This window comes from Lolium rigidum, chromosome 7, assembly GCF_022539505.1.
Source record: "Lolium rigidum isolate FL_2022 chromosome 7, APGP_CSIRO_Lrig_0.1, whole genome shotgun sequence".
In the NCBI taxonomy this organism is placed as follows: domain Eukaryota; kingdom Viridiplantae; phylum Streptophyta; class Magnoliopsida; order Poales; family Poaceae; genus Lolium; species Lolium rigidum.
The window spans coordinates 104,057,036-104,080,835 of NC_061514.1; the positions used below are offsets into that span (position 1 = coordinate 104,057,036).

The window sequence follows — 23,800 nt, forward strand, 5'->3', positions numbered from 1 at the left end:
AGCTATGTGGTTTATCTCTCTCTCTCCCATGATATGATCTTTATGTGATCATGAGCTTTGTAATCTAGTTGAATGTAGATGTTATTCTTGAACTATTGTGCTACTCAAGTGGTTTTATTATGTGATCGCTGGAGCCACCTTGTCCCACGGTGTGAAGGTGACAGTGTGCATACCGTGTGTGTCTCTTAAGCTTAATTTACAGAAATACTTATGAATTGTGGTGTCTTGCTAGTACTATCTTTGTATGCTCAAAGTGATAGCATGGGGCGTCCATAGATTGGGAACGCGGACTTTAAGGAGTGCTTATGCAGCCCTACGCGGTGAATTTGTGTTCGTTATCCAACCGAAGAGTGGTTCAGAGTAGCATGGTGAAGAGATAATATTTTTGTATTCAATTATGATATAATTGTTGAGAGTGTCCACTAGTGAAAGTACGATCCCTAGGCCTTGTTTCTAAGTACTGAAACACCGTTTTCAACCAGTTCTGCTACATGTTTGCTTGCTGCCATTTTTATTTCAGATTGCAATTACCACTTACAATTATCCATATTACTTGTATTTCACTATCTCTTCGCCGAACTAGTGCACCTATACACCTAACAAGTGTATTGGGTGTGTTGGGAACACAAAAGACTTCTTATATCGTAATTGCAGGGTGACTTGAGAGGGATAACTTTAACCTCTACCTCATCAAGCTCTTTTCTGGCACCGTTGTCGGGGAGGTAAGGTAAAAGGTACTCACATCCTCTGGCTACTAAGCTATCTTTTAGTACTGTTGCTGGTGTGTGAGTGCTCGAAGTTATTAACTTTAGATTCTGCAATTATATCTTTTTGTTTCTTGTTTTTATTTTCACTAGTTAGGCTTAATGGAAAACAACAATAAAATTAGAGAGCTTTATAGTATTTATCTTGAGTTAGGACATGAGGTGTTTGAAGAGAAAAACCTATGGAACTTTATTTGCACGCTAATAGCAATATTATTAGTATGAATTCTTTGAACACCGTTATTGCTAATGCTATGAAAAAGTCTAAGCTTGGGGAAGCTAGTTTTTATGAAAATGATCTTTTTAGCTCCCCAGCTTTAGAAGAGTAAATTTTCTATGATGATGCTATGCCTCCAATATATGATGGTTACAATGATGATTATGTTATTTTCAGTCCACCTACTATTGAGGAGAAAATTAATTGTGATTACAATATGGCTCCTATATTTGATGATTATGCCCAATATTGGAAAGTATTATGGAATCCAAATGAATCACCTAGAATTTTTGGCATGGTCTCGTTATTATGGATTGAATTTTTTTGAAAGACAATGAATAGAAAAGAAGTGTTTTGCTAGCCTTGATTTACTCTTACTCTTAATACATGAACATATAAAAGGAGCAATAGGAGGATCACAAGGTTGATTTGATTTTGACATGCAACATAGAAGTTATGAGTGATCTCTTATGGACTAACATAGCTGAATCCCTTTGCTCGATTAAAAGCATGAGTCTAGCTTGGGGAAGTATATGATATCACTTCGTACTTGTGAGTTTTTCTACCCAAGTTTATTTCTCACTATGATTCTTTTTCACTTCGTCACTCGAGGGCCAGTAACACTAAGCTTGGAGAAGTTGATGGCTCCAGATTTGAACACATTTACTAAGGTCTTTAAGTATACAATTACTCATATTGAATTGTCACTCGTTTGGTGCTCCACCGAGCTACACCTATGCCTATTTTTCGTACTTACGAGTTCTTGTTTACTTTCATATGAGCTTAGCATATTTAGTAATTTATTAGGATTTTATTAATTTTTTGCTTTGTATTTTACATGTTTGTATGTGTTATGGACAACTATGGATAAATCAAGGAAAAAAGGATCAAGAGAGGGAAACATGGAAGAGCTGTAGGCACTAGACTTGGTCATTTGAGGAATGGAAAAAAGCGACATTTTTTCATCATCTCTAAATAAATATTTAATACCACGGTGTTGTATATCTCGTCCATACGATTTCAACGAGCCCAAGAACACTCAAATCGGAGTTCGTATGAGGAAATGATGGCCAAGATACGAAAAACATTTCCAAGTTTAATTACCGACCATCGGTACGGGCGGGTACGGCCGTACCGTCCGTCCGTACCACGGGGCTGGACGCGCAGAAAGGGCCTTTTTAAACGCGTTTTTCACATAATTCGTCCCCGTTTGTTCCTAGACCTTCGTTAGGTCATAGGCAACGTGGGAGGGGCTATTGGATGCCTCCCTAGCTAGGCCTATATAAAGAGGGGATGAGCCAAGGCAGAGAGACCCATCACCACATACCTCCACGGCGGAGCCCTACCCCCTTGCAAACTCCATAGCCACCGCCTCCACAAGATCTCATCCATCACCACCACTCAAGAGGAGAAGGGACTTGGATTTTGAAGGCTTCAACATAGATCTATAACATCCTCATCATCAACACCGTCTCCAACACTGATATCCTTTGTTTACTTGGTTGTAATCCGATCCATAGTGTGGATCTCATCTTGTATTCAATTGTATTACAATATTCCATTCATATGTTTGAGATAATGTTGACTGCCTTCATGTGTGAGTAGTTCCTTTGTTCTTGGGGAGAGATGGAGAAACCCTAGCTATATTATGATATGAAGTAAAGATGATTTATCACTTTGTGATATGATTGTGTGTCAGTTTTCTCTCGTGATATTATATGAAGTCGACCATGTAATATTTGCCGTTGGTCATGAGAGGAAACTACCTTTGGAAGTATGGGTAGTGCATACGGCGGGAAGTGACATTCCGCGAGCGGTGCACTATTGTATGGAAGGAGGGGATAATAAAGGACCCACTATGCTTTCACAAATAGCCATGGGGGATCCCTTAATTGTGATGTATCAATATGTGGTTTGCAGAAGGTCATTGCAGTGGTTATTTAGATATGTGTTATCAAACACGCATCTCATTATTGAGCCTTTCCCACATACAACGAGAAAAAATACATAGATTATCTTGTCCATACTTAATAGCAACGCTAGTGGTGTATCCTACGCTCTCCGAGAACACATTAGCCATATGCTCTCGGTTACATTAGTTTATTTCTTTCTTCTTGTTTACTTTTGTTTTCTCAAACCACAACACAACCTTGTTTGAAACCAAACCTCACTTGGAATTTTAAGACAACTTTTAAGTAATCTTAGATAAATAGTAACAAGGGACATTAAGACTTTTACTAGTAGCTCATCTAGTTCGATGCTCTTATTTCTAAACTAGCTATTAATCTGTGTACTTGTAACCATCAGTCTGCTAGTGATGATTTAACTATAACTGATTCAGTTTTTGACAAGCTAGTGAAGGTGCAACAACTAGTTCAAGAGGAATTAGAATTAACGACTGTCCTTTGTTTATACTAATATTTTTTACTCACGTATATGTTATTCTCTCAGCACATGATTTTAAATAATATATTTTCTACCAACATATTAGAAGTCACCACGCAATTGTCCTTTCAAATATAAAGATATCATGCTCTGATTAACATATTTAGCACAAAAATATTTGTTTTAATCAAACTTTAGTTTGTTGAATTAGTCAACATATTTTAGGTAGATAACCTTCTAATTTCTTCATATCTTAGTTTGTACCAACTAGATGTATTGTATTATATTATAGTGTTCACCATCTTGCAATTTTTCTGAAGGGTACAATTGTCATTGGAAATCCTATAAAGATATTTGTTGCAAATATTTTAATAAGATTTCTAAAACGACTGTCTAGACAATTCTAGACTGTCTCTATAAATGCCTTTCAGGTTTCGACAAGTGATGGTTTGTCTTGTGTTGTGGGAATAGATACTTCTACCTTCTAGTCCTGCCACAGACCTCGAGGTGGCAATTGACAAATTCAAGTGAACAAAAGACGATAATTCAAAAGAAAATGAGGTCATGGCAAGAAGGTGTCCAAGCAAAGTAACCCATTAGGTAGAGAGCGACGATTTTTTTCAGGGTGAAAAATCTAAGATCTATGATTAGACGATAATGACGTTTTTTGAGAAATTGGACTTCATGCTGTCATAGTGGTGTTTGTGTTGCTATTGTAAGAACTGAAACATTATAGAGAAACTTTTCCATTTTTAGTTTCTTCTTATTTTTTGACCGTGTGCATCCATACTACCATTAGGGTATGATATTGTTGCAGAGGCTGGATATAATTGATATTTTTGCGATATTAATACATTCTCCTCTTTATCAAAAAGAAGGTGGAGAAGTATGTCGACTAGTAAACCATGGACTATGCACGACACATTCTTTTAGTCTACAGTCTCTAAGGGCATCTCTAGCGGGCCGACCCAAACGTCGACCTAAACGGTATGTTTCTGTCTGTTTGGGTCGGCTGGCGGATAGTTTGGTGGTGCATGTCAGGCCTGCCAGGATAGCACGTACAACGGCGTGACCCATCCGTTCCCCGTTGGCTTTGGTCAGGCCTGGCCAGTTGGCCATTGCCTTTCAAATAGTAATTTTTACAAATAAAGCTATTCAAATTGTAGAAAAGTAAGTAATGTTCAAACAAGAATAGTTCACAATCACACACCACATAATTTTACAAATAAGGCAATTCAAATTGAATATCAAAATAGACTAGCCATGTTGGTTTCCCACATGAGTCCACATGTGCTCAATCAAATCGGCTTGAAGGCGGTCATGTGTGGTCCGATCCCGCAACGAATTGTGCATATGCAAGAAGTATTTCCAAGATGCTGACCCATCCTGTGGCTCAACCAAACCCACCCTCGAATTCCCAGCCACCGTCATATATGTTGTCATCTCACTCTTCCTGGATGATCATGTTGTGCATGATGACACATCTTGTCATCACCTTCCACATTCTCTCAGCGCTCCATGCTCTAGCAGGGTGGCGAACAATACCCCAACGTGATTGCAGCACTCCAAAATGCCCGCTCTACATCCTTTTGAGCCGCTTCTTGCTCTTTTGTGAATCTCTTGCATTTTCATGTTCAGGGTTACGGATTGTCTTCACCAAGGTTGCCCATGAAGGATAGATGTCATCAGCTAGATAATAACCCTTGTCATAAGAATGGTCATTGACTCATAGGAAACCCGAGGAGCATTACCTTCTGCAAGCCTAGCAAACACCGGGGAGCGTTGAAGGACGTTGATACCATTGTTGGATCCTGCCATGTTAAAGAAGGAGTGCCTCCAGAGATCTTGCGACGCAACTGCGTCCAATATTACCTTGCACCACTCCTTATGCCCCTTGAACATCCCTTGCCAACCAAAAGGACAAGAGTCCGGTCTCACCGTTAGACCCCTCGTCCAACGATGATTCGATGATATTTTTGTAGAAAAACTCGACTGCCTTGCTACTCATCTGCAAAGAGAATAAAATTTGATCACTTCAATTTCTATGCCCACACCGGTGCAACGAAAGAGAAAGAAACTTGGATGCGATTCATACCTTAAACTCGCTCTGGCGACCAAACGAGCAGGTTGTGGGCTCGCCTCCGAGTGAGCCGACCAAGCTTGGGTTTGCAGAAAATTTGTTGCTCTGTCCGTTGGCGTGGTGGAGGATAGTGCGTAGATAACTCTGACAACGCGTGAGGTATGCGTCATTCCTTGAAATGGGGAGGAGTCGACGACGTCTAGGGGCGGCAGCAGCCGGCCAGAAAGTTTGTCGACGATGTAGTCGGCGGCAACAGCCGGCGTACTTGCTGGGTATGATGGTCCGCTGCGGCAACCCAAAGCGTAGACGACGGCGCTGCCTGGTGGTGACGGCGGAGACAGATGGCAAAGGTTTGGGACAAAGGAGTTCTTCTATATGTCTTTCATCCCACTGGCGAGAGGCCTCGGGTTGGCTAAAGGGAGGATGCGCTCGCTGTCCGGCCCGACGCATCGGTGGCCCAAACTTGGAGAATGGATGGGTCGGTCCGTGTGAGTCGGCCCGTTTGCGTCGTGTCGCTGGAGCGTGCGCGGCCTGTCCACCCGTCCGCACGGACCCTTTCGGACAACCCAGAACCGTTTAGGTCGCCCCGCTAGAGATGGCCTAACTCCTACCACTAAAACAATATGTTTGGTCATTTGTAAAGGACTAGGACTCCTAGACTACAACCTCACGAGAATGTACTCCATTCCCTCTCAGAGCAAGTACAATAGAGTCCAGTCAGCTGACTATAAGACATTAAATAATATATTTTAGATGAGTTGGAGGAGAGAGAAGAGAAGAGAGAAGGGAGGTGGGCTACTATGCAATAGCCAGCTCTTGCACGTGCTCCTAGGCACCTTGTGAGAGTGCAAGGTGGGCCATATATTAGTAAAGTACTACATTCTTATAGCCAACTATTGTACATGTTAGCTATATGATGACTACAAATGATATGACATCTTGTTATAGCCAACAGTTGGTTATACTATTAAAATTGCTCTCACTTGAATGAACTCACAGGAGTCCACTAGAGCTCCAGGATGTGTTTGGGGAGCTTAGGATCGAGTCGGAAAAGTCACATACAACTCAGATCAGCGTTGACTAAGAATACATTAATATATGCCCTTTATCAAAATGTCGCTACTACTCGTACATGTGAAGAGATGCTCTGCTGATTGGAGGAACGGAGGTCAGGACCAAGGTCTCTCCCTTGTGGTGGGGAGTGACCTGGCCTGATTTGTTCGTCCACTGCCATCCATTAACAAGGCTCAGATTGAATATACATAGGCGCTCATTCCAATAGCGTAAAACTAAGCCAGGCACTTATTGAACACATAAACCTGTATTCAGATTATTCACACACCAGACATGGACTTACTGTCTCATTCTGCCAATCACTGGGTACATTTGAACGGCAGCAGGCTGAATTATCATTTGCTGTTCAGCTGACTAATGATTGGCATCACCAGGGGCTAATCTATACGCAATGTCGCCACAACGACTTATTCATGCTTATGAAAAAGATCACAGCGCGCTCCACCGCAGCAGGTCGCAACAAAAAGGATGACCATCCTGCCTCCAGACAATATCCACACTAAAACTGGGAAAAGAATGGAGCTGCTGATGTCAACATGCACGAGATGGTGCCATGGTGGTTATTCTTCCACCTATCTTTGCGCCGTCTCTTTCTGTTCATTGCTTTCCTCCGTCTGTGATGCCAGCTTCTTAATGTCTTCCACAAGGATGTTCCCTTCTGTTAGGCGAAGACACGGAGAAAATGTTAGGAAAATAGGAGCAGGGAAGGTGAACTGTGTTCAGTTAGTACAGTAGGTACAGGTGCCAGGGTTGAACCTCTATCTTTGGAAAGATTGCTGATAAGCTCTTGGACACCCTCCTCCTTCCCCATGGTGTCTTTGAGATAGTCTGCAGCTGCTGCTACCTCTTCAGGAGTTACTTTGCCATCACGGTCCCTGCAACCAGACCAACTTATTACCGACCAGCATGGAGAAATCAAACATATCCTCCATACATTCCAGTTCCTTCATTAGTGTCAAATATTATAGCCAAAAGATCTGATCACGCGTAACTTTCTGCTACAATAGAATGGCATGAATTAGTGATCTACTGGCTAAGCAGGCATCTGAAGTTCTGAAGTCGATTTTGATAGACCTAAGCTAAGCTGATAAGGTATGTCCTAACTTGGATTCTTTTAGAGACATTCCACTGGTTTTAGCACTTTCTTTTGTTATTCCTAAAAAATCAAGACATGTCTCTAGAAATTCACCGGCAAGTAGCACCGGAACATGTTAGTAAATGACCCATGAAAGGCTTATGCACGTGTAAAGCATTTACCTATCAAGCAGCTGCCAGCGGTTGCCTATTCGAGCATCAACATCATCAATCTCCTTTTCTAATTTCTGAAGCATAGCATCAACCTGAAAAATGCAGCAAAGTAGAATGTCAAGGGTGGGTCTTTAGCGATCGATGAGAAAGAAGTGATAACAGAGACGCACAAATCTTACATCTGAAATATAACAAGAGAGGCTTCAAATATTAAAGCCCAGAAATACATGTTTCACGACTTTGGTTGCATGGTTTGTCTAATACTTTGTTTTAGCACATCGTTAGTTTTCCTGTGATTATTCTCTTAGTATCCCTTCTTGTGGAGCATTAGTTTACCTACAGTGAACCTATCTTCAGTAGGCTCTGTTGTCATCAAAAGAAGATGACAGACTTTGTATTTATCAAGAAAAATCTTTAAGTAAATACGAAACAAAGACGTGCAAGTGAATACTACAGAGTGCATACCCTCATTAATAAAGGTAGAAGCTAAGAGCTAGTCAATACAGAGTTACAGACATAACAGCAACACTGAATGGCCCAATTAAATATAGGTATTGTGATATCAAGCTAAAATAGGAAGAGTGGGTTGGTGCAATTTGAGTAACTGACTGATTCAACTAAGATACGACTGGAATTATGTAGAAAACAATAGACTCCGTCAAAATTATGTTAAGAACAGTTCTTATAGGGGCGGGTTCTTCTTTTCCCGTCTTCTCTTTTTCTTTTATGGCTGATCGTGTTTGTATGTTTTAGGGGCGGGTTCTTCTTTTCCCGTCTTCTCTTTTTCTTTTATTGCTCTTGCCACCCCCTGTTTGCTTCTCCTTTATTAATATAAGGCAAAGGTTTTTTTGCCCGTTTCAAAAAAAAAAAAAGAACAGTTCTTATGATGTATCAAATGATACCTCATGGGCATTTGGTGCAAGACCATAATATGCAAACAAGATATAAAATTAACAATCGCTAGTATATCTAATAATATGTAAAAAATGAACTATTCAACTATTACAACTTATAAGCGACCGATTGGCAAAGCTCATAAGTAGCTGAGCACAAATTCTGTCACTTGTAAAGCTAGTCAACATTTCTAGTAATTCCGTCCTTCTAAGGACTAAGGTATATGTTCAAGCTACCCGCACACATTTATATTGAAATTCAAATAATGTAAGTTTCTTAGTAGAAGTAGCAGAGACAGATCAAGGGATTGAGATGTAGACACAAGAAAAAAATTACCTTCTCTATTAATGCCGAAGAAACCTTTTCTCCTGCAACTACCTCTGCAGCATGGTCTGATTCCTCCCTGGCCACCCTATATGCTCTCCTAGCCTCTTCTTCATCCTCTGTGCCCTCCTTTTCCACCATGGTGTTATATAGTTCTATCTACATTGAGCAAGAGTGGCATTCCAGTATTACCTAATGCAAATTGGTAGCTCATAAAAATTTCAGTCCATCTTCAGCTCATACCTCCTTATTGACAAGACTAAGAAACTCTTGACGCTCGTTCGTAACAGACTGCAACATAAGACACAAGTTGTACAGGGGCAACTGAGTGCTAATGCAAGTTTTCTACAAATGCAGGATAAACAATATTAACACACGAAAAGTAGGATCATACAGAAGCAGATGCGAGCACAGCCAATGCTTGACTGATATCACAAAGGTGGTCCTTCTTCTCATGTTCTTTCGATTTCTTTAGCTCCTCTTCTTCCCTAGCAGTAGGCTCAGTCATTTCCTTCAAAGCCAAATCTTCTTCGGTAGCCCGTGGTTCGTCTAGCTTTGCCTTTTCTTCTTTGTCTTGCTTTTTCTCCTCCTCCTGTTAATCAGAACATGCGTATTATTAACAATTTATCACTGCCACATAGTTGAAACATAAACCAGTGACACCGGGAAAAACATATATAAGACCGCTGTATAGTGAACATTTTAAAACTGTATAGCCAAGGAAAATATAAAGACGGGTAGGAATATTGCATCTTCAGGTTAACCAAGTAACTACATGAAGAAGACTGCTATTGCATTATATTGCTAAAAGATACAAATAAGAATTCAAGTACGATATGATCTCATCGTTTTCTTCTAGTACTCTTTATTGCTTGTTCTTTCAATAGAACCTTCTTGATTAAATTTTAAAAAACTATTAAAATATACTAATCTTTATGTTCAGTAAATGTAAGTGATACAAAACTCTCTGGTATCTTAGGAGGCGTGTAACACCAAACTCTCTCTTTTCAATGAAATGAAACGCAAAGGCTTTTTGCGTTTTCTCGAAAAAAATAAGTGACACAAAAGTTCAAGCTAACAAACTAGCTGGGAAAGAAAAAAAATATGATCCTTGTACAAGCGATTTCAAATTTCTGTGTTTCAAAAGATAATCGTTTGGCTAAAACAACGCATGTCTGGAAAAATGAAGCCTTAGGAGGCTGTTGTAGCAACATTATCTTCAAAAAAATTAGTTCAACTTCTCATATCTAACTTGAGAAGAATTTCCAAACTACGAGTATGGCATATACTTTATTGCAGCTGGGTGATTGGTGATACAACCAATAATGTGAAAAAAAGGAGACCCGTGTATAGAATACCTACAGAGAGGACAGCGAAGATACATGTTTATGATACATTAGTGTACCTTGATAAGTTCTTCCTGCATCTCAATGAATTCCAATTTTCTCTTCCTCTCAGAGACAGAATCTTCAGAAGGCAATACTGTTCCAACTGTATCCACAACTTCATCTGGCAGAGAAGATAACGTTGCTACAACAGCCTCCTCGGGCTTCATTTTTCCAGACACAGTAAAAGCTCTAACGGAATTTTTTAATAAGGTTAAAATTGAACATAGGCATCAAGTCAACAGGTTAATTATCACCAGAATTACCTTGATAAAATCAGAAGAGATGATGGCACAGAACGATTAAGTGATAAATCCAACCAGTCTTTGATCTGAATATAGAAAGAAACGTTCAAACTCTCACAAAAGTTTGACATTTGCAAAATTTATGCTAGCACACTGTAAATATCTGGTATAATCAACGCAGAGCACTAGCAATTAGCTAAAACTGCAAAATAGCAGGGCATATGGTATGGATGGAAAAAAAAAACTAAATTAATAGAGTGCCAATACAAGAACATATACACCTCCAACAATAAGCACCTGATGTGCTTTTTTTTAAACAGGTCGTCATCAACGGTCTGGAAAGAGACGAACCTGATGGCGCATCTCCTCTATTGACAGTAAGTCAAGGTGGCCACGTTCGCGACAAGCATGTCGGAGCTCTTCGTCAGAAAGAGACTCCACTCCCTCGGCTTGGATCATCGTATCATCATTCTTAATGCTGTGCATATACACATAAAGATTGTATTACATTTAATTACCAAAATTGTACATTAGTAAAATTTGGAAGATCAATCTAAGGAAGGAAAACATCAAGCTGTCTTGAGTTGCAACGTCAAGGGGGTTCGGGGCTCGTGCAACAACAGCATTATTATGTTCTGAACTTATTATTCTGAATCTCGGATGAGGTCATGAGAAGTTGAGAACTATTAAAATCACTCAAATTTTGAGCTGGTGTATCTTTTTGGCAGGCTTTCTGGAAGATAATTTAAGTCGAGTCTGAGCAATTGGCTGATCTTTAAAAGCCTAACAGTATACTAAAGTGTTTTATGTTCTGAGCTGAGTTTCTTACGAGGTCAGAGAATTATCAAATCAGTCGAATATTCTAATGGGTTATTTTCCTTCTGGTAGACTTCCTGAAAAACATTTTAACTCAAATTTGAGTTACTAGCTTATGCTTAAATATGTAAGAAACCCGTATAAGTAGTGATTAAGTAGGTATGAAAGAATGCTTATGCTGAAGAACAACACATTTACATGCAAGATATGTTCTACAGTATCCATTGTACCAATTTCTTACTCTAACATCTATATTCAGAAGAAATTTAAGGACATACTCTTGTAATTTCTTCCGAAGCATGAATCTCAAGTAGTGATCCGTACCAAAAGGCTTAATCCCCATATATTTACACATGTTTACTAATCTTGATCTGCAGAAAAATGTTAATTGAAAATAGTGATCTGGTAAAATCAAAGGATTAAGTAAATAACTAAATATTCAATGGACACCAACCTGTTCATGTTATCCAGAGTCAGTTCATCATTAAACAGCTTTGCAAAGCTCAAAATTTCTTCATTGGAGACATGTCCACCTTTCCTGACCTAGTTCCGCATTCAAGAGGGCATCACCAAACACCATTAATACATCACACCTATTGATCTATGCTCGAGTTAAGAAAAAAATATTGAGCAAATACCTTGTTCAAAAACTCATCCAGGTCGTCAGCTGTCTGTTTCATTTCCCCACTACGTGATGTTTGAAGTTCTCTTGCCATTTCCTTTGCTGTATCTTGTAAGAACTTTGCATATTCCATCCTTGCTTTCAGTTTCCTTTTTAATGCCTCCTGCACACAGAAAAATGAAATGCAGTCGTGAGTTATATGTTTAGATTTAATAATTTTGCTAGCAGGACAATAAGGGGCAGGTCGTAGGTCATTACCTCCTCTTTCATCTTGTCCTGGAAAGTGGATGGCAACATGTTTGGAAATAGCTTGAGGAACACTGGCAGTAAGAGCTCCATGAATGGAATTATGATAAACACGGCGAAAGGTACCAGTCTGAACATGTCTGCTGTTGTGCGTGTAAGCTGTTGCCTCTCTCTCCTTGTAAGGTTCTTTCCACCAGCAAGTTTCACCAACAATCTTGATGAAATTCGAACATCTGCCCACAGTAGCTTACTGCCCAACCAATAATGCTGCAGCGTAGAAATGAATTCTTCCTTCCAGTGCTTCAACTTCGCAGCCCAGTCCGCTCTTAAAACCACAAAACAAAATATAAACTAAAACGTCGAGACAAACAGCCATCCATGAAAAAGAGCAAGACAGCAGAAATACTTCAATTCAAAGAAGGGAACCAAGACCTGCTCATTGCAGCAACAACTCGCAGAGCAGGACCAATACCCAGAATCCTTGCCCAGAATTTCTGTACGATTGATTGGTCAGTCTTTTGAACTTCCTGCACCTGCTTAGCTTTAGCCTTTGCTTTTGCAGTGCTTAAGCCTTCCACTGCCTGATCACACTCTTCTGGAGATGCCTCCTTTTTTGGCTGCTTCTGGTCCTCACTCTGCTCATTCAGAACACCAGATTTAGGTTGCCCAGCTGTTTTTGATGCTGTGCGGACTGACTGCAGGAAACACCTGGCTCCCAAGGGGAATCCCAAATTCCGTGCTTTAGATTCATATGAGGCAAGAGAAGCACCAAGAGTTGGGCGCCACAGGAATCCATTACTGAGGCCCAAATGGTCTCTCTTCCTTAAGGTACATAGCACCTTCTCACGGTTAGAATCTCCTGAGTTCTGCTCCGACAAATGACATACAGTACTGAGCTGAACATCAGATCCAAATGTTCCTTGCCCAAAAATGGAATTAGATGAATGTAATAAAAGAGGTGCATTAGTATGCTCCAGAAAATATCTCCGTCTCCTAACGATTGCCCTCGAGGCCATTCTTGCTTGCCGCTTCCTTTACTCAAAAGAACGGCAGTGTCATGCCTCTCTGGGAGTCTGGGTAGAACCCTGGAACATGGCAACCTCTAGTTATGGGCATTGCCACATCTATAGTATACAAAGACATGCAATAATAAAAAAAAAAACTAACACAAAGTTTGTCTTAAAAGTTGTATCAGAAAGGGTAGTCGTAAAATCCTATTTAAATGCGGAAAGTGATTCCATGTCTACAAAAATGAGCATTTTCCATGACTCAGTTATGTCATGTCAAACTTCAACAAGAATTACCAGCTATAATTAACTTACATACAATAGTTAAACCTGAATGCACTAAGCATATAGCAATCCACAAAGGCATAAATGTCATTAATTTATTTTATTTTGCGATGAAAGAGAGCTTTATTACTCAACATGAAGTTTACGTTCTTCAGCAATTACGACCGCAACAGTCTGAACGCTCATGTGACCTGGACTTGTGTTCTTATGGTCACTCTAGCTAAACTTGCTAGTTATTATGTGCCACCCTATTCTGCGACTGAGTGATCTTTACACCCTGTCGAGCTGAAAATGGCCAGTAAGTTTGTCCAGTGGGAGTGCCAGCACCTCCCTTGCAGACCAGGTTTCTGCCACCAAGGCACCAACGCAATGTTTAACCATCTCATACAGTAAAAATAACCAGCCCAACCCCACCACCACAGAACCATCCCAGCATCAGCCTTACCATCTTGAGCGACTACAGATTTTTCGAACTATCAATGCTACCCAACCCTATGGAGAGGGGAGCTTAAGGAATTACTGGGATCACCTTCTGCAATGAAGAAAACCAACAATACTCGTGTCCTTGATAAGACGCCGACTATCACATTGCTTAATCTGCAATAGCTACGACACATAGCTACATATGAAACGGGACTGATCTCCACCGAAGGCACAGGTTTGCCATGCACAACGCCATTGCATAGGTGCCGTATCTTCTATGCGAGCATCCGCACCATCATTCATTCCCCACTGTGGCCTGGAACAGAAACGCCCCAGGTTGTTTCAGTTCCAAAGAGTTTTGTTCTTTTCGAGGGAGGGGAAAAGGAGGCGATGGATAGGGAGGCATGTGGAGCTGATTGCGGCGGTGATCGCTCGACCGAAACGTGTAATGACTGTTTGAGGGGATAGATGCGACACCGGCGGCTGCGTTGATTGTTACGGTGATGGCTCCCATCTGCCGCCACGAATGGGAACTGTCGCATGGTCAACCATTTCTCCCCTCTGTCGACCCAACTAGTCATGGGACGGCTAGCTCCATGAACTTGACCAACGGAAGAAAATCAAGGGCAAAGAATTAACAGCGGTAACTTCTTCAGGGGATATCCTGAAACGCTCATGAACATGTATGAACGTACATCGCCAGTAAATTCACAACCTGCCTGAAACTATATCACAGCTAGACGGGTCTGATTAATGCCGGCAGGGCAATTGATGATAACCCCCCAAGTTGGTGCGCGTTCTATCATAACCCCCCCTTGTGTCACTGACATGTGGGTCCGGGACCCACATGTCAGCGACACAAAGGGGGGGTTATGATAGAAGTCGCACCAACTGGGGGGTTATCGTGGATTTTAAACTAATCGCATCATACCCATGTCTGAATGATCAAAACCTGTAAAATCCGCTACGCCTATCACTGACTAAGCATCGAGGCTGCTGCACAACCTGCCTATTTCCGCCAAATCCCCGGTCGAAATGCGCATTGGCGGCGACCCCGAAAACGGTTCACGAATCACCAGCGCGCGCGGTCAAACAAAAGATGCCACGCGAGAGGTAGCTGGGAGCGAGGGGCGGACGAAAGCGGGCTCACCGGGGTTGTGGCGGCCGATCGGCCGTGCGGCGGAATCCGTCGCGCGACGCCCGCGTTGGATGGATCCGGGCGGAGCGGAGCTAGAAGGCGGGGAGCGGAGTGGAGACGGGCAGGGAGCGTGGGAAACGAACAAACGAACGAACGAACTGCTGGAAAGAAAGCGTTGCGGATCGGAGAAGAGAAACGGGTATCCGCATCTCTGGTGGAATCAGTGAAGTGGGAGGAGTGGCTGCGGCTCGTGGGCCGAGGCGAGGGCCGCGCGGCACCCGCTACCAGTAGGTAGTGGATCAAATCATCAAATATTTTATCCGCAAAAAAATAAAATCATCAACATTCTTTTCTGAACATCTAAACGACTGCAATTATTAGATATAACGAGAGATTACAATACAGTCATTACAACAATGACTCTGCTTAACAGAGAAGAAACCACTAGCGCCTAGTTGCGCACTAACGAGAAAAGCTACTGTTGAAGAAGCAATGGTTCGGCGAGAACTCGGGCTCAAAAAACGTGTAGCCGTACTCTCAGGCCCAGTCCTGAGATTTTGAGGGTCCCGGGTGAGAATTAAAACATGAGCCCCTTAAAAAATAATCTAATATCCCTAAATTAGTTAAGTTTAGTCAAATATATATTTCTTTTTGATTGAGTTGTTTCTTCCGCCAAAACAATTGGTGGAGAGGCATTGCTAAACTGCAAATCCCATTTTCTTGTTTTAGCGTAAGAGCAAGGGGCATTGCTCTTGAAATTCTTCAGTAGATTAATTCCACACATGAGTTCATTTTTTCTGGTTGCCGCAAGCAATGAGCTCTCTTTGGGGATGTTGGACTTTGAGCCTATGCATCTATTTCGGGCGATTAATATGCTAGTTTATTTGATTATACTCTTTTTTTCTTTTTTCTTTTGCTTATCGCCATTATCAGTCTCAAGAAGGATCAAGCCAAATTGCATTTACCGTGCAACCAATCAAAATATGTTCGTGCGATTAATCAACGGTCAAAGTAAAAAAAAAATTATAGAACAAATCAAATTATAAAGGAAATCAATTGGATCAATTAGTGTTCCTATTTCTCTGGAAAAAATCATTTTTTACGAACTGCAAAAAAATAAATCAATTGGTCGCTGATTCTGTCTTCGCAATTTTTTTAGAATAATAAAATCATAATTCCTGAGCCAATCCGCTCCATGCCTCAGCCTTCTTGACCCACCACCACTTATTTTGAGGGAAGTGGCCCACCACCACTTAAACACCCGATAGCTAAATCAAGAAAGGCCGCAGCCTAGATAGCTAAAGAAAGCAATGAAGCCATGTTATTAAAAGGAAAAAAGGCCCAGAGCTTCATCTCCCAATGTTTCCCCTTTCTTCTTCGTCGAGACTGAGACAAAGAACCTCCAGTACCCAATGGTTCCTCCGGCGATTTCTCTCTGCTCACACATACCTTGGCCGGGGGCCCTATGTTTCGCGGGCCCAAGACCATAAATGTGGTCGTGCTTCCTGTATCGGCAAGAGCCAGTGTCGTTGCATTATGGGTTTTCAAGGACAGGGAGATTGTGGACTCACTGAATTGCCCACCATAAGCAGATGCCGATATGCTCATCAATTTTTCAGCATGTTCATCCTGGTCTGGTGGTTGTTGTTGAGCTGCTTCTTGAGGTTGAGCTAGTTGCAAGAGATGTACTTGGTTCTGTTCTCCCTTAGCAACCTCATCATCTGAATGGTCTTGCATTTGTATTTGATTGAGGGCACGTTGCCCTCTTGCTGCATAGAGGATTGGGTTTTTCTCTCATCGAGAGCATTTACTTATTTGCTATTTACTTTTCACACTTTATTTTTATTGCAAACTATATACCCAAAACACCAAAAACGTTACTCCACTATTTCTGTTTTTTTGTTATTTCTGCTAACCAATACCTTCAACTCCTCGTGGATTCGACAACCTTTATATTTGAAAATTACTACAATTGATCTGCTGCACTTGGGAGCCATCAGCTAGTAACTTCCACCATGCACTTGATGGAGATAGAGGAACACCATGAGCTAGTGCAGGTCGCACCACGAGATCTCACATGTGCAGCCTTCTCCGATAAACTCCAGTAGTCACAGCAGAGATACCCCCAAAGCACAGTCGCCGCCGAAAGGGGAATCACCAAATCCATTGAATAACACACGCCAGATACAAGGCCCCAAACACTTATCCCGACATCCCGCCCGAACACCATGGCCAGGACAAGAAGAAAAAGAGAGAAGCTGAACTGCCCCGATCTGGTTTATTTGAAGAGGAAAGACTTCCTAGAAACCTAATTGTACACGTCAGGACCACCTCCCCCTCACCACCGGATTCCATGGTCGCGGGTGTTTGGGGGAGGCCAAATCTAGAGCAGAAAGGGGTGTTTAGGGGGAAACGACACAAGGGCCAAAGGGGGCAATCTCACAACCGCTAATGCTGATCATCAACAACATATTGTGACATAGGCATGCCGAATGAGTCTGCCGAATAAAGTACCCGACATTATCTAGAGGCCCACGACCCGAAACTTTGGAGGCCCAGAAGCCCAGAGGATCTCGGATAAGGAATATAGAGTTGTATTAGGAATTGTGTAACAATACGGGAAATACCCGATAAACCTTCTCGTGGTTTGTAACTTGTACGGCACGAAGTCCCTCGGCTCTGCCTCCTATATAAAGGAGAGCCGAGGGAAGAGAAGCATCGATTCATTGCTTGCAAAACCACCCGCAACTTTAGTCGAAACACCTTTGTCGGCTGAAACCTTCGAGATATACTTGCTCTCTACTTCTTAATTACGAAACTCAAGTCTACAATCTGTGGGCATTGACAAGTTAATACCTTGTCATATTGAAAGTGGGATTTTACAGAGTCAAAACATTGATTTTAGTCACACAGAACAAATGTATCGAGAGCCGTCTGACAATCAGGTATACGGTGGATAGCAAAAAAATTCACCATATGGCAAAGTTAACAGAGCCCACAACATAAGAGAACCTGACAACTTTTGTGTGTGGTCCTTAAAAGGAGATTTTATTGTAGATAATAAAAATAAAAATCACAAAATCCCAATGAGATCAACTTATAATAGCGTTTTTCCTAATTTTCAATTTTTTTTCACATACTCACAGCTTCCAGACTCATTCACAACCACATCAACCCCCTCCCGCCCCTTCATGGCATCGGTCATGTTGCTGAAGACTTGCGCATCCTCGTCTGTTAAGGAGCCTCTCTTCCTCTTCCCATTACCTGTAGATGGTTGACCACCAAGGTACCCCAGAACCGCTACACTTACGAGACAATCTTACATGAAAATGGTTATGCATTGATGTGTGGCCTGACATGGAAGCCATGCTACTTGGTCTCTCGGATTGGGTTTTAGGGATTGTCCAAGCTCTAGGTTGAGGGTATATTATTTGGCAGTTTGGCGCCTTCGAGCTAGGGTGAGAAGGGTGAATTACCACACCATGTCATTCATCCTCTATTGGAGTATACGAGGGTTCTTTTTGCCACTTGTTTTCCTCCCTTGTCTTGGCTCTTCTTCGCTTCTCCCAAGTTTAGCGAGCACTTCAGTGATCAAAGTTTGCGACATCCTCAAGGTGCACACATGTTTAATGTTTGCTTGTGTTCGTAGAATTTGTAAGTTAATTGTTCTCTTTAGCACCTTGTATTGATCGATCGTTTGTGGCTTTATTAATTTGAAGTCGGGAGTAATGCCTTCAGTAACAAATGTAGGGACACCTAGATGTTCACTAGAGCCCATAACAAACTTGTCAGTAGCCAGACCAAAATAGAAGATGATCTGCATCTGACCATAATTTTGGATGGCTTGTCGAGGAAATCAGCATCCTTTGGGTAATTGTAAGATTTAAAAGACAATGTATTAGTTGTGTCTAACATGTCAAGTTATGAATAAGTGAAACAAGTGGTAGATTATTTAACTGTTATGTGGCGTGAGTAGTGCCTATCCTCTAACGGTATAGATGAGCTATCATCACACTGTTAGGCCGGCTCTACTAAGGTCTCTAAGCTCTAATGCTGTGGTCACCCGGCATACCACTGCATGGTGTAGTATGCAAGTCTGATATAACACCAATGAAACACCGTTCCACTAGTATTATATCGCTCAGAGTGGTACAACAGAAACATATGCGGGTTCAAGGCATGTCTATAGAATTACAACACTGACTCTTTACAAAAGATCCACACAGCCTCCTACTTTACAATGAGGTAAAACTGCAACTAAACTCCAGAAGAACGACTCGTACTCTAAGCCTATCACGAACTCTATTGGTAGAGTATTTAACTAACTATAGAGGCTATGAATAGATTCTAGCTAAATAGGATCTAAGTTTAGGAAGCTAGTTCCTTTCTATTGCTAATCTAGGTTGTCCCTTGTTGGATGTGGTGTTTGACTCCTCTGACAGGTTCATGTCCCTTGAAGTAGTTGTTGACTCCTTGGTCTTCGAGTTGCACTGTAGATCCTCCATCGATGCCTCCATATCTAAGCAGGGGATTTAAGAGTGGGATGAGTACGAGCGTACTCAACAAGTTCATTATAGGAAAGAGGTGTTTAATGCACTAGCTACGATATTAGACCGGAAAGTCTAATACCAATGCAAGTTTTCATAACCATTTCTTCAAAAGGTTGCTTTTATTCGGAAGAACTATGTCCGTCGGCCTTCACCGGTTTACTAGAACTTCATGGAGTTCCTTTCCGGCAGCGTTCGCAGTTCCATATCCCGGAACAGGGAGTGACAGGTCACGGTTCATTACACTCTGCAGAGGTGTGTTGCTTTACCCATAAGAGATCTTAACCTTGGTGCCAACCAAGCTGCAGGCTTGTCCACACTCCCTATGGTGTGAGGCCCGGTATAAGGTCATAGCCAATCATATTCCTCCGCTACCTCATACACCCACCCTTTGCTGCAAACTCCGACCCTGGGTCCTCGCCGGTGCTCTTATACCAACTAAGGACGGCCCCCGACCACGACAACGGTTCGGGTCTCTACCATGAACTCCTTTGCCGGCAGCTGCAACCCATCATAGACCGCAATAACCGTGGGGACTTCATCGGGACCCCCACCCTACCACTTGTCCTCTCTTGGATCAAGGGTACCACTTGTCCTCTCTTGGATCAAGGGTCTACGGTAAAGCGCATCCGTTGATGTACAAGAGGTGGAAATACAATTGACTATTCCGTCCCACTCCAGATCTTATGGTTCACACGGGTATTACGGCACAAGAATCACTGGACGACATTTGTTGTTTAATCCTAGATGGATATAAAACCTTGCAATGGAACCTCCACCATATCAACACAATCCATGGTCCATTGCCCACCACATAGTCATATTCATAGTTATGAAAATAGTGGTTTTGGTTTTTATGCAATAGTGATAAACATAGTACTTTGCAAGTAATTTGGTAAAAATACTCAAATGACATGAGCAAGCGATGAACTTTCCTTTCTTGACTGCAAGATGATGCAGGCAAGGTCTTCGATACGCAATAACTCCAAATTCTGAAATAGCATCATCGTCCGGTAAGGACGATGTTTAAAACATTGGCAAGGATGCAATAATGCATAAGTATGAGATGCAATCGCTCTAAGTGTGACCTAACCCCGATGATTTAGGATTAGTGAGTTGTAATGATTAGTTCAAGGTGTGTTGCACTTTTAGAGTGATTCCACAAACAAGCTTCTTATTAGGGTTTGGTTATCTTAGTATCATAAACAAGTAGTGCAATATATCACAACAATAACATTAGTATAACACAACAATAACATTTGGTATAATCCTAACATGTAATGAGCAAGTTGTTGATTTTAATACTATATTTCATAGTTAATGATTAATTATCATATTCTTCAAAAGAATAACTTTTGAAGAACATATTACTTAAGTTATAATAATTATTTCAAATAAGGCTTGTGGTGCCCAGGGTTTTCTATTGGATCCCCTAAGTAAAGAATAGTTGGTTCCTAAATAGGATGGTTCCTAAATATCTAATACTAGTAGGGTTTAGTTGACCATGTGCATATGAAGTGGACTACTACATATGGTTGCTATTCTGGTTGATTATAATGGTGTTATACTAAAGAATGGTGAGTAGGGTTGATGTTATAAGGTTGACTTGTAAGTAAATATATTTATATTGGGTATATGATTTGAAAATGAATACTATCCAATCAAGGATGAATACTTAAGCTCTATTTAAGTCAATGCTATGGCTTAGATATATGGTATATGGAACTTATCCTACATGAGGACAATATTAGTAAGTGGTATCCACTTAGTTGAGTTGAATTAGGGATGATGGATAATGGTTACTAGGTTTGGTATCATGCTTCTAATGGTACAATATTGGATGATACAACCAACAAGGTATGACCAATTTACGGTATAAGCTCAAATTGGTAGTGTAGGATAAATGTTTATCTAAATAATACAAGTAACACATGGTCTAGTATCGACCTCCTACTTAAGGTCCAATCATAAAGGTCCTAACATGGTCATGCAAAGTAAGTCAAACAATTCCATTTGGCTCAAAGATGTATCATAGTATGACTTAAAGTGTGGTTAGAGTTTTTGTATATTTATATATGAGTGCAAACTCATATTATTGATTTTAGAGAATAGAGTTATAGCAACTCATATTATATTTAGGTTTTAAGTAATATATATCAAGGTTAGAATATATTATATTATTAAAAAGTACACACTGAGTTTATTACATGAAGTACATGATTAAAGTTGGAATAATATTTCCACCGTTTAGAAATTCAATTAAAGATTTTTAATGATTATTAAATAAGATTGTAGGAATTTAAAAGCAACTAAAATTGGAGTTAGAACCTTTAGGGCTTCAATATTTTAGTGAGCTTGATTTTAAAATGTTAATATTTATTTGTTACATGAATAATTTTCATAACATTTTTAGATTAGAGAACAATTTATATTTATTGGTTAAGCATTTTCATATAATCTGTAAAAATAGGCACACATAGATGCATAATGTAAGTATGTTACCTATTCTGATTTGATTAACTTAGATGGGGGCACATCGTATACATTTAGTAAATTAGTTATTGGGCTTAGATCAAGTTAATGGTTGGATCAATCAGAATGCACGTACAAAACGAGACTAGTTTATTGGGCTGAAGCTATTTTGGCTTAGTAACACACATACACGCACAAGGTTCGCCAGACACCGTACGAAGCAAAGCCCAGTTCATCCCCACACTCAAGTCTTTCTCCACGCATGGACACGAGAATCGTGATTCACCTCTCGCTCGCTCGCGACCTGGCCGCCGCCCCTGCCGTCTCCTGCCGTCGCCGACCGCATCCGCCTCCGCTGACCTTCGGCGCAGCTCCACCATCTTCTCCTCCACCAAATCCCCACCGGCGCCTCCACTCTACGCCTTCGCCTCCGCGCCCACGGCAAACCCTAGCCCGCGGTTGGCTTGGTCGCCGCCGGCCGCTAGCGGCTCCGGCTCCTCTGTCCGCTTCCCTTTGTTGACCTCGCCGCCTCGATGTTTCTCCTCGACCACCTCCCGAACTCTCGCTCGATTTGGCCATGCTCGGCCACCCACCGGTCTCCCCGATGGTATGGTGCTGCTGCTGCTGTTGTTGTTGTGCCGCTACTATGTCCTTAATCTCAATCTCGAACCCAGCTCCACTACCCAGACGCCGACGACCACCTCCCGGTCCCCCGGGTCGACCTCGCCTCCTCTTCTGCGTCACCTGCGACTACGGCGTAGCCTACCTCTCGGTGAGCTATTTCTCCTCCTCTCTATCTCTCCGTAATGTGTCGTGTGATCCGGTGATTGGGCGGTGGTGGTTCTGTCCCGGTTCATGACATGGATCCGTATTGTTGTGTGTAATTCAGGTGGTGCTATTGATCTCCTAGAGATTTGTTTCTATTACTATATAATTGGATTTATATGTACAACGACAAGTTATGATTCATCTAGGTCCTGGTGTTAGTCTTGATGTCTAGCTAACTCTAAATGTTGGTTACATGTTCAGGTCATTCTAGCATATTAGGATTTGGATAGAAACTAGGGATTTGATCTTGGTTATATCATTCAAATGGTTATAAGCTTTTGAATTTAAATGGTTGGAGTGCTAGATAGGTTCCTGGAGTATAAGATGATGTTGTTGACAAATGCTATCAATGTAGCCCTGTGAGTAGTACGTACATGTTCTAGTAGATTTTATGGTTAGGAAGGAATGTAAAAGGAACTACTACAAATAATATGATTATATGCATCCTATGATGCATATGATCCAAACGAATAAATCTCGACAATCTGTATACGAGAAATTGGTGATGCAATATATGGGTCAGTTATAAAGGTTTGGTTTGTTGTGTAATTGAAGATGATATGACAGTAAATCTTGTCATGCAAGAAGGAGTGTGCGGATAATATGCTTTCGCTGATTTTACTTTCCTGGTTCATACATAGACATGATATAAGTAGCTATTTGATATTTTCTTGTTGTGTTTCTTCCTGGTGGGTTTTCTTTAGTGTTCCTAGAGTATTTACTTGCTGTAATTATTTGTGTGGATTTGTTTTGGTGTTCACAAGATAACAGTAGCTTATGTAAACTAGTTCTTGGTCAAT

General features: G+C 41.3%; 1 protein-coding gene across 1 annotated transcript; it reads right to left on the reverse strand.

The window, feature by feature from the left end:
- Window positions 1-6,698: 6,698 nt before the first annotated feature.
- Window positions 6,699-15,275, reverse strand: LOC124674958 (mitochondrial proton/calcium exchanger protein-like). The gene is made up of 15 exons (XM_047211011.1): window positions 15,166-15,275; window positions 12,733-13,385; window positions 12,313-12,625; window positions 12,071-12,217; window positions 11,887-11,975; window positions 11,711-11,803; window positions 10,968-11,094; window positions 10,638-10,702; window positions 10,392-10,563; window positions 9,381-9,578; window positions 9,230-9,277; window positions 8,999-9,145; window positions 7,778-7,860; window positions 7,277-7,395; window positions 6,699-7,178 (listed from the first exon to the last, which is right to left on the reverse strand). The coding sequence occupies exons 2-15, from the start codon at window positions 13,314-13,316 to the stop codon at window positions 7,093-7,095; spliced, it is 2,271 nt and encodes a 756-aa protein (XP_047066967.1). The 5' UTR covers window positions 13,317-13,385; window positions 15,166-15,275; the 3' UTR covers window positions 6,699-7,092.
- Window positions 15,276-23,800: the final 8,525 nt, after the last annotated feature.

Excerpts from the sequence above, each read along its gene's own strand:
- LOC124674958 (XM_047211011.1), bottom strand. The coding sequence starts at position 13,316 with ATGGCCTCGAGGGCAATCGTTAGGAGACGGAGATATTTTCTGGAGCAT. Across the intron at positions 10,564-10,637 it reads TCTCTTCTGATTTTATCAAG|AGCTTTTACTGTGTCTGGAA; the intron begins GTAATTCTGGTG and ends AAATTCCGTTAG. Across the intron at positions 7,861-8,998 it reads CTTCGGCATTAATAGAGAAG|GTTGATGCTATGCTTCAGAA; the intron begins GTAATTTTTTTC and ends TGCATTTTTCAG.